Here is a 12,391-nt window from a genome sequence, read left to right as displayed (position 1 = left end):
AATTTATATTTAATCATGACAATTTTTTAAATAATATGTAAAAATATATATCTGCTACTTAATATAATTATTAAAACAAATTATTTAAAAAAAAAGATTATGGATCTAGATTTTTTTAAACGTTTTATTATCTAATTAAAAAAATATAAATATAATATTTTTCTCTTATTATATAAGAGAGAAAACATTTTTAAATGCAACAAGTTTTGGAAAGTAAAGATTTTAAAATAATACTTTCACATTTTCTTAAATAACACAAAATATTAATTTTTTGTATGATTGCTGCTAAACTTGATAATATTAATAAATTATTCTTTATTTTACATGAATTTTTTTGCTAAGTGATGAAAAATAATGGAAATATAACATAAACAGTAAAAATTTAATAACAATAAATCAATTTGGTAAAAAATAGAAATTTTAAGATATATTAAAAAAAAATGTTGAAAATATCAAAAAGAGGACTTCAATGTTGAATATAAAATATATTCATCACATAACGATGTGCTTCCGGTGTATTTCGATGTGATTGAACGGTATCGAGAAAATGAGGTTAAACATTAATGGTAATGTTACATTTTTCAGGTCACAATAAACGATCCATATATATTATATTTTATTTCATATAATATGCATTTATTCATAACATATATCTATCTCAAAAGAATACAATAGGCAATTATATTTTTATTATCAAATGAAACTACGTAAAATAATTAAAAATAAAAATATGACAATTTATAAACTATATTTTCATTATAAGAATTGAAAATCAAATTAGTATAATATTATTGGTTTATTTTCCTTCCTATATTATATACTATATACGTATTTTTTTATATTTTTATTATTATTTAATCACAATTATTTATGTCAATAGATCGATATCAATCACACATTTATCATGAAATTAGATGTTCGATTAGAAAATACTGTCACGGAGCATTAATATTCTTGTCGTTATTTTTATACCGTATGACTGACGATTAAAATTATTTTCAGTAACTGTAATACGGGACTGTGACCCATAATGGAAATAATAATAATATATTTTCGGCTAGATAATATATTTCGCTAGATAATATATTCTATAATTAGATAACTTATTTATTATTTCGGTTATTAATTTTACAATATTATAATCTGTAAATTATAAATTAAACTAAAAATTAATTAGAATTGGAATTTATTTTTACAACTTATAGATGAATAACATATAAAATATATTCATATAATTTCTAATTTTCTGATAAATTAATTATTTATAATTTCAACTTTTTAATCATAAATTAAATTATAATTAAAATAATTTATTATTTAAGTAAATTTTTTTCTTCTCTTATCGCATATAGATTTCGAAGAAAATATAATACTTGCAATTTGTTATTCTTGAGATATCTACATTGATTGATGATCTCCTATAACATTTTCATTTACAATATCAAAAAGAATCTAATAGATAAGAAAGTACAACAAGAAATTATAGAACATCGAATTAGTATAAAACATATGTAAATGTTACTTATCTATTCATTATTTTCTGATCTATATTATATAAAATTTAAAATATTAATAAAACTATAAAGCAACGTGATTTATACAAAAGTAATAAAAAAGCACAAATATTTTTTTCATATCTTAAGAAATTTTCCAAAAATAATTATTTTTGGCTACGTGATTATATTATATGCTATGATTTACTTTACTTATGATTAAATTTAAATAAAAGAGATCTAATTATATAGTTGTATATATAGATTTCAATAAAAGTGAATAAAATTATTGAATCTTCATTTATCAGTATATATATTCATTTATAAATATATCAAAAAGAATTTTCGTTTCAATATCTTTAAAAAATTTCCTTCCTTCTTTATTCTTTCAATATTGACCATCAAATTTTTTAAAGCATTTCTGCTATTATTATATTATTTTATATGAACAAGCCTTTTGCGTGAAATTTTTTCATGTTGTCATGCAAACAATTATGAACTTTATGCAAAATACATGTGTATCATTAATACATTCTATATATATATATTCTATATATATTCTATATATTTTTATATATTTCTATATATATTCTGTCACAAAAAAATTCTTTTTTGTGCTCGCTTGAAAGTTACATGGAAAGTATAATCAGGCTATTGTCAAATATTTACAGTTTTCATCATATTTATGTAATTATATATCATATATCTTTCTGGCAAAAAAATAAATAGATTGGAGACTTTGTTTTTTTAATCCAAGTATACTTCCATTTTAAAAGGGATAATTTTATCTGATTATTAACTATTATATATATAAAAGAGAGAATATAGCAAGAAAAGTGATATTTAACATTATAATCCCTTAAACTTCAACTTCTCTTCTCTTTTATTATACGTTTATATATAAGCGTATAAGAAATTTTTATGAAATTCAAAAGAAAAAATTTTTATTTTAAATCTTATAAAATAATGTGTTATTATTAAAACTCTAATGAAAGAATATTTAAAGAAACTGATTATAATTTTGTAAAATATTTATTATATAATTAAAAAAATAAAGTTATTTGATTTAATCGATTTATAATATTTATTATAAATTATATCGTTCCTAAAATTTAGTTCTGTAAAGAAAATTTTTGATTCTAATAATTAAAAATTATTAAAAAATCGAAAAAAGAATTACTTGTAATAAATCTTATATTTTTCCCTATATTCTAATCATATATCATTAAATAAATATGCTATGATAAATATATATATGATTGATATTGTAGAATTTAATCAAATTTATAAATCTCTTGATCTCGATTCGGTATATATTTTTATACAAACTTTATCTTATTTATTTTCTAGAATTTTATTTAAATTTAATCGTAAAACATTAATCTTTTGCAATTGATATTCTATTTTGTTTCATTTCTTTCATTTATGAATATTTAGGAAATATTCACGTTCTAGTATGAAAATAGTTTTGAATATAAATAACATAATTTGTTAATTATCAAAATTCGAAAAATAATCATTAAATCATTATTTTCTTGATGAAAATACATCAATATATTTCTTCAATAGATTTCCTTAAATTATCTCATAGAACATTTATTTATAGATAAGACATTAACGAGGGGAAATATTGTTCTCCGGATATGAACGTAGCGTTTGTCTCGCGCGCATTTCCAGTGAAACATGAAAAAATTTCAGGGGAGCGATGCGCGATAAGTAGTATAAATTTGTCATGGCGGTAGAGAATCGCGGTAAAAAATTTACGTACTAAAATATTAGCTTAGAGTACAACGTTTGTGATATCTTTGCAAGCGGCGCAAAAGCTGACAGAGAGATTATGGAGTATAAGTTATTTACCCAACGACAAGTAATATAAGTATAAAGGGACAGTCAGATCGTGTAACCCGATTATTTCGTTAAAATATCTCGGAATGTTACTGCGTACATTATGGTTCATTGGCGTGTTCATTGCTTCCATCGTTCTGGAGTTTTCCGCCCTTGGCTCGCCGACCATCAATACATCAGTTACTTCGAAAGAACAGAAAGTCTTCCTTGATTGCCAATACACTGATTACAGGACCTACATACAATGTCTCAAGAGACAAAAGAGGCATCATTTCGATCATGGACATGGAGAAATACATGGAGAATATGGTTAGATCAAACTATATATACAGATTTCTTTTTCAAAAGGATGAAATGAAAAAATTGATTGAAAAATCGATGAAAGTGTGAGAATAATTAATTACGAAACAGTGATCAATTTATTTTACGAATCTTTTTTTCTTTTTTTTTTTTTTTTATTCTTACTTTCATTTGACTCGGATAAAAGAGAAATACAGAAGAATAAATAATAAAAATGATAATTCTAAGTGGTTACAAATTCAATGAAAAAAATGAATTAAAATTGTTTAAAATATTATCTTAGAAATATGTAATAGTTTTTATCATGTAAATTTTTTAAATATTTTTGATCACTTCAATTTATTGAACAGTAAATGATTAAGCAAAAGAGAATTAATTTTAATAAATCTTTTATTTTGATGCTACTTATTATTTAATTTGAATTGAAATTTATTTAAATTATTTAATTATAATGACATTATTATTTAATTATTTAAAATTATTTTTTTTATTATAGATATCTTTTTAATAGATTTTTAATAGATTTTATTATAGATATCTTTTTAATAGATTTCTTCTTATTTAAAACTTTTTTTTCGAAATTAATTAAAACTAATGAATATTAACATATATTAAAATTTTATCTAGATCATGAATGTATGGAATCATGCTTGAAGAAATGTGATTTCAATTGCGACGTAATATGTAAACATTGTATGAGGAAAACAAAGCATAGACACCAAATAATTACAGAATATGAATCTGAATGTATTTCTGGAAAATGTACAGAAAATAAGAAGGAAGATTTACCAAATGCTAATATTACTACTAACATAAATATTCATAACATTATTAATGGAAGTCTATCGTGTTGTAGTAAGTAAAAAATCATTTTTTTAATTTGAAATAAATAATGTATTATTAAATATAATTAATATATCTTTTATTGAATGCAGATTCAGCAATTGTATGTCCACCAAATATAAAATGTCCATCGCCATCTCCGCCATCACCGTCATCTCCGTTACCTCCGTCATTACCGTCACCTCCGTCATCACCGCCATCTCCGCCACCTCCGTCATCACCGCCATCTCCGCCACCTCTGCCACCTCCGCCACCTCCGCCACCTCCGCCACCTCTGCCACCTCTGCCACCTCCGCCATTTCTACCACCACTGCCACCTCCGCTACCTCCGCCACCTCCGCCACCTCCGCCACCTCCGCCACTTCCGCCACCTCCGCCATTTCTACCAATATGTCCTTCACAAACATGTTACCCTTATGGTTTTATATATGGTCAAAGCAATTTTGGATGTCAAAATTGGAATTCATATCCTTGCATTCAAGTAAGTCTAATTAAAATATTTTTATGATAATTATGATATTTATTTTAATATATATGGATTTCATTATTAAAAAAGTTTATACAAAATTTATTTTATTATTATAATACAAAATATTATTTGTTATAACTGAGATTTTTATTCCTAGAAATACTTAATAATTTATCTTGTGAATTGATATCAATGTTAAATAAATTATTTACTTGTTCTAAAAAAAAATTTTACTTAGGTAAAAAAACTTATATATTTTTTTTTAATTTTTTTCATTTGTTACAGACTTGGATGAATCCAGTAGGACCAATTGATTGTTCCGGTTGCGGTTATAATTATAATTATAATTCTAAGTGTCATATTTATTGCTATTATACAACATATAATAAATTCCAATCTTCAAATTGTAGAAATTCATATTGTCTGGATGGTAAGTTGATTAAATAATATAAATTATTATATGATTAATTTTGATAATAATGCGAAATTTATTTTATATATTAATTTATGAAAATATTCTAAACATGTATTAAATTAATTTTTCCGATGAAAATAAGAAAAGAAGAAAAATTTTGAAAATAATAAAATAAATCTAATAAAAAAAAATAAAAAAATTAATTTACTTACATTTTTTATGTTTTGAACAATTACATTTTTGATTGCTATGAATTATTTGAAACTGTTCGCGTTAAATTACTTAAATAATTTAACTACTTATGCTTTTACTATATTCAAATACTAGATGCTAGTTAACAGATGCTAATCGATTTATATTGAAAATTATAATAATATTGATTATCTTATTCTTTTATTTATATTAAATTAATATTTATTTAATTTAAAAAATATATATGATATATTATATACGGCTATTTTTAAATATAATTAAGAGAAAATATTTAAATACAATAATATATTATATATCAAATACAATCATCATTTAGCTATTAAATAATATGAAAGCAAAAAATTTATATATTAATTTTTGCATGATACAATTAATGTTAAAACGTTTATATAGTATTGATATAATAAAGATTTTTATTTTCAGGTACTTATGGATAATAGATAATAATATTACAGAAATTAAATATTTTATATACAAAGGTGTAAGGATTATCTTAGATAAAATAAAAATATTAGATCCAAAATATATTATCATTAATTGATTATTTCTGTATTACAACTTATTATTAGAAAATTATTATATATTATAAAAATTATATTATATTATATTATTATTAAATTTATAAAAAAAAATATCCCTGGGTGTACAATAATAAAATTATATATTAAATTAAATTTGTTTTTCTATTATTTTTAAATAAATATATATGAAATATAAAAATAAAATAATATTTATAATTAACAATTTAATAAATGTGATTTTTATGTGAAATAAAAATCTTCACAATTTGCATCTGTAGATGCAAATTATAATAGACATTATAATAGACATGCAAAATATAATAGACATATATAAGATGTTTTAAATTACTTATGTACTTAAAATTGCCAAAAAATATTTTTTTTATAAAAAATCAACATCACTTTAATTGTTTCAAATGATATTATATATTTTTGATTTTATATTACAGCTGATATCAAGACAAATTGATACTTTCACAAATATCTGTGTTCTAAATAATTAGCGATACCATATCTTGAATCATAAAAAAATCCAAAAATATCTTTATCTAAAATCCTTTAACCAGTGTCCACAATATTTTCTGAATCATTTCATCATATGTTTTCCAATATTAAAGAAAAATAGAGATAATTCTGTTGATCAACATTTATTGATCAACATCTATCAATCAACTAGAATTTTTATATTGATCTATGTATCACGCATTTTAAAGCTACGATCTTAGACATTGATAGAATTTTGATTCTTCGAATGTACCCCGTTTTCGAGAAAAACCATTACGTCAATTTACACTATCAATAAAATAATTAATTTACGAATTGAATTATAAAATATCAAATTATTTTATCGAATAAGAAATCAGTGACTCTGCCTCTTTTTTTCCTAATCAGAGAATAGTTATAGAATTAATGGTTTGATTTGCATGATCTATATCATATAGATCATATCGATGGACAATAACTGACCTATGATCCAAACGGTAAAACATATCAAGACCAATTTTTCAGAATAATTTTTTCATAAGAAGGACAATTGATGATGGCCTTTTTTGTCGAGCTGATGATCCCCTGCGGAGAAGCGAGGCTTAACGTGTCAGGTGTCGGGAACAGGTGTTGGAGACGTGGTGGCCGTGGCGGTGTTCCCTTCAGGTGCACCGTGGCGAAACATGCTGCTATTACGGTTTACGATGGGGGTTAAGAAAACCGGCGAAATTGTTTCTTACATTTAAGGGCGCAGGTGAAATGAAACGCGTGCGATTCCGCCACAGGTACGTATACTGCATGTATACATTGTGCACGAACTGCTATGGCGCGTTACAACGATGGTACATAAAATTCATTAATTTGATTCTTTTATTTCAGCTATGAATTATTATTGTGATCCGATAAAATTATCATCGTTCGATTTTTGTGACAGGATCTTACGAGAATTCAATTCTAGGCGACTTTTTGTTCCTCGATTCCAATCATATCGATTCATAAATTGGAAAAATAGATATTGTTAGACATGATCTTTGTATGGTAAATCGAATCAACAAACAATTGTTTGATTTTATGGATGATTTTAAATGTAGTATGTGTTGACTCGTTATACGTGAAAGATATTTGTCAATCATTATCTGTTTTGTTACAATTTTGCACTAAAAGTGTATATTCTATTTTGAAAATTTCAAGATAATTTCAGATAAAATTTGAATTAAATTATTATCTTTTAAAAAGATGAAAAAATTTCGATTTTAAATTGATCAATAAAATTATTAAATAATGGAGAGAAGTTGTGTTGTATTATTTATTTAATTTTATTTACTTAAGAAGATTCAAGAAGATTTCTAATTTCACTATATAACATATTGAAAATATCTCACAGACACGAATCTATTATAGGTTTCGCAATACGTTGGATAATGTTGGATAATAGCGAAAGTGGTCGCAACATCTTGCCGTGGGAATGGCAGCTTGTTTCTCCTACTCGTGCATCCATTCGAACCACAGACAGATTCTTTTCTAAACAGAAGATATTAGAAGAAGTGTTCCGACGTCATCGCTTGGCGAAGGTTTGCGACCGCAATATTTTACTAGTGTTCTAAGAAACCTATTGCATTCACAAGATTTTTCACCCCATGTTTCCCTTTGTTTATATTTTTCAGAATATTTTTATCTGTTCTTGATAATTTTCTTTTGTCGCTCATTGACTTTGTATATTAATTAATATTGGATATATTTGAAGTAGTAAAAATTATTGGATATAATTAAATAATAAAATAAATATTTTATTATTATTATATTTATTACAAATACAATTTTTTCTGAAGATTTTTCTTTAAAATAATCGAATAGTTAAAAGAAAAGGTTTTTAAAAATATTAAAAATAAATCTTATTATAATTATGAAATAACAATAAATCATAATGAATAATGTTAACATTCAAATATTTTATTTATAATCTTTATTAAAAATATACAGGTTATATTAACAATATTATCTAAGAATATATCTAAGAATAGAAAGTATCGTCTTCGAAAGTGGAGTTACAGCATCTATCTATCTATCTAGAATGATAGATACCGGTCCCAAGATATTTTACGCAAACAGATACTAACATTATAATCGTATTGTTGAAGAAGACAACTGGTTTGAGAAAGGTTTCATCAGCCATACAAATTCTTTAGATAAGCTATTTTATTTGCTCCTCGAGATGCTGGACAACATGAATCGCGCGTCTTCTCCACGAACAATAAAATTTACTGTGGAATACCGCCGCTCCGCGAACGAGAGGTCCTTTCTTCTTGTCGAGGAATCATTTCACGCGACGTGCACTTGATCTCGGGATAAGGATCTTAGTAAGGAAAGGAGGAAAAGGTATACGAAGAAAGATCGTGAAGTTTTTGTGGTCCAAGAAAATGGAGAATAATAAATCGATTGAGGTAATATTTATTTTTCGTTTCATGCTAATAATATTAATAATAAAATTGGCAATACATAAATATCATGAACTAAGTTTTTTAAAATCAAGTGGAATAAAAAATGGAAAGGAAATAAAAAATATTACAATAAATACATAATAATATGTATATAATATATAAATAAAAGGTATATGTTTATTAATTTTAAAAAATGTATAAAAAAATGATAAAATTTATTAGGATTTTTAATATTGATAAATTGATAATATTAATAAAATTCTATATAAATTAAAGAATTAAACTTTTCGATTGAGAATAATTATGGTAATCTTGCACTTACTATTATATTGTACATTTAATATCATAGAAAGTATATAACAACTTTTTTATTAGAAATAATTATAAGTAATCTTTCAAGTTCTGTTTAAATTTTAGTAAAAACTATAGAATTTCAATGAAATTCTTTTTCATTAATAATGATTGTATCATTCTCAATAATGATATAAATTATGGTAATTCTAAATATAGAGACATAGGATAAATTTTTTATTGTTAGATAATTTTAATACCATTAGTGAATAAGATTTAGGGACATTTAATCTTATAGAAAATCGATGTGGAATCGAATTTTTCGATTAGGGGCGATTAGGACACTCTTGATAATGTTAATGATTTGAAAGAGGAAGTGCCCATCCCATAGATTACAGTGTTGCACATAGATGCTTATGCAAGTCAAAAAAAATTTGCATCGAATGGCGGACCAGGCATGCCAATAATATCTATCGTAGAGCAATTTCTTTCAATCTTCCTACACTATTTTCTCCATCATCGTTACAAATTATGGAACGTTATCTAAATAATATCGACTGAGTGCACGGACATGAAATTATTCGATGTTTAACCATAGTCCCTCTGTTTCCTTAACAATCGGTAGATATTTTTTTATCCTTATTATCTAACTCGAAATATATACATACCAATATTCTATTCTATCTTTTATAATAATCAAATAATTAATGAGATTAGAATGAGATTAGAATCATTGTTATAAATCCCAATTTACAAAATTTATCCGATTCTTTTCATCTATTCATCATATTATATCTACTGTAAAAAATCACAAATCAAAGTTAATAAAAAAAGAAAAATTTTTTTTTCTTCAACTCTGTCATCATAAGCATATCCCAATTATATTTTACTTTTTCAGATAATTAAATCCAACGATCAAGGACCCAACTCTCTCATGTTTCTAATCTCTTGATTCGTTATATCGCATCGTTCAAGTTAAAGCAATCTTTATTTTAAGGATCTACACCTGGCGCATGATCTAACTTCACCGAGTTTATAGAGCAAACGACCATAGACCACCCACGGATCCCCGCCCAGCTGGCTTCTTCCTTCAGCTCAAAACTCATCGAACGTCTGGATATATCCAACTTCCGCTATGTTGCGCGGTAACAGTACACCCCCCTTTGCCCTCAAGAAGAAACTGGACATTAAATTTTCACGGTTCAGTGCCATCGAACGCGAGTCCTTTTGGAGAGCTAGTGCCACGTCTACGTGGTCCCCAGGGGAGGCCTTGGGGGCCCTCGAAGACGCCGCATATGGCACACGTCCGCGGAGGTCCCAATTAAATAAGCTACTCGTGTGTATTCCTAATATACTCACGCAATACGCGTGTATGTACCACTAGCCTGTTCTCTCTTCCGGTTGTCGCCTCTTGCAACGTGCAGCGGCCGAAAAATGTACTGCGCCGTTGCACAATGGCGTCTTCCGTTTCGAGAGGGTCTCCACTTGGAAGTTTCATGGGAGTACAATAGCTTCTGAAGGAGTTTAATAACGTTTCTTTATGCAACATTCGAGTTCGACGAATGGAAATAATGCTTGAGAATTGTGCAGATGGGACGATCGGGAGGATTGGAGATTGACTTTAGAAGATGGAAAAAAGATTGAAATATATTTTTTGTATATACCTTGAGATATCGATAATGATATTTCTTTTTGATTTATTGTACAGGTTACTATTATAAAAATTTGTCTATCTATTTCAAGAGATTCCTTTTTCCATGATTCTTTTCGTAATCCATTATCCTGCTTCCTCCCTTTCATTACGCTTTAATAAATTAACAAAAGTATTAACTAAATAATTTATTATATCTGAATAGATATTGTTAAAAAATATAAGACGATATTTTAATCTAAATATCAATCCATCGTTACTGGCAAAATTTGTTCGGTCGAACGTGAATAAATAGAACTGGAGGGTAATTTAGACGGGTTTTAGAAGAGAGGAAGTCAAAGTTAATCGTTAACGTGTTCCATAAGGCGCCTGAAGCAGTCTCGTCGTCGTCGAGACTTCGTTCAATCGTTAACTTAGGAAATTCCGGTTATAAAAAGGGTAGAAGGAGAGCGTGATATTGCTCCGAGGTATACACTCTGTAATCCTATAGAAGTTAATATCGATTTTATAGTCAATTTGTTTCCTTCCTAATAGAATGTTCGTCCTTCCGAAAAATTGAAATTGAAATTTTGAACCTTTATTAAATTTAATGTTCTCTTCTAATCTCGCTTATAAAATATAAAGTATTATCGATAACGTTTAAGAATGTTTAAAGTTTAAAAATTAATTTTTATATTTTATAAAAATATGAAAAGGTCCTATTGATTCGCGAAAAGTATGTAAAACTTTATTTAATTATTTTAAAATTTGTAATATCAATTTTGTACATTTAGTTATTTTTTTTTATTTCTGAAAATGAAATGTCCGTTCAATAGAATAATTTAATTAATAATTAATTAATAATTATAAATCACATAGAATAATTTATTTTTATCTAGTTTAATTGTTTTATATTATTAACTATTAACAATAATTTAAGCTATAAAAAATTTAATTCGTGCAAAATCGTTTAATTCCATAAACTTTTCAAAGTTAGCATAAGTTAATTGTTTTACAATTTTTTTTAAAAAGTTATAACAGTTCAAAAAATTTTTTCCATAAAAATTTAATCATTATTTTACATATCGTACATAATATAGGAAAAATAAATATTGCTGTACAATAATTTAATGGTGCATAAAACAAGAGATTAGCAAACGCTGTAACGACAACCCAACCTTTTGGAATTAGCACAGCTGGCAAACATCAGATAACGGTAACGGAGTGAATTGCGTAGTTAATTTCACAAAGGGTTAAATTGTTATAGCAATTGCGTGAATATATGAAATTTGCATAAAATTCAATGGCTCGTAAGGATAATAGACGATTCATTAAAAATATTTCAAAGAAACATTATATATAAAACATCAATAAAGGTTTAATTAATTTCACTACAATAATAGTCAGAAAATATAGATATATTATAAGAATTAAAAAAAAAAAAAAATAG

The 12,391-nt window shown here is 25.5% G+C and overlaps 1 protein-coding gene across 2 annotated transcripts; it reads left to right on the top strand.

Moving 5' to 3' along the window:
* Positions 1 to 3,366: 3,366 nt before the first annotated feature.
* On the top strand, positions 3,367 to 6,252 carry LOC107993242 (formin-1-like). 2 transcript variants are annotated; one of them, XM_062071760.1, is made up of 6 exons: positions 3,368 to 3,647; positions 4,266 to 4,493; positions 4,574 to 4,753; positions 4,808 to 4,962; positions 5,236 to 5,380; positions 6,002 to 6,252. In XM_062071760.1, the coding sequence occupies exons 1-6, from the start codon at positions 3,425 to 3,427 to the stop codon at positions 6,013 to 6,015; spliced, it is 945 nt and encodes a 314-aa protein (XP_061927744.1). In that variant the 5' UTR covers positions 3,368 to 3,424; the 3' UTR covers positions 6,016 to 6,252. The 2 variants fall into 2 exon arrangements, with proteins under 2 accessions (XP_061927743.1, XP_061927744.1); XM_062071759.1 differs by having other exon boundaries at positions 3,367 to 3,647; positions 4,574 to 4,962.
* The last annotated feature ends 6,139 nt before the right edge of the window (positions 6,253 to 12,391 follow it).

Source organism: Apis cerana, linkage group LG2 (genome assembly GCF_029169275.1).
Source record: "Apis cerana isolate GH-2021 linkage group LG2, AcerK_1.0, whole genome shotgun sequence".
NCBI classification, from domain to species: Eukaryota; Metazoa; Arthropoda; class Insecta; order Hymenoptera; family Apidae; genus Apis; species Apis cerana.
The sequence above is the reverse complement of the archived record's forward strand: the minus strand, read 5'-3'. Positions and strand labels throughout refer to the sequence as shown.

Coding starts and splice junctions, on each gene's coding strand:
- LOC107993242 (XM_062071759.1), top strand. CDS start 3,425: ATGTTACTGCGTACATTATGGTTCATTGGCGTGTTCATTGCTTCCATC. Junction 3,648..4,265: donor AGAAATACATGGAGAATATG/GTTAGATCAAAC, acceptor AATTTTATCTAG/ATCATGAATGTATGGAATCA. Junction 4,963..5,235: donor ATTCATATCCTTGCATTCAA/GTAAGTCTAATT, acceptor CATTTGTTACAG/ACTTGGATGAATCCAGTAGG.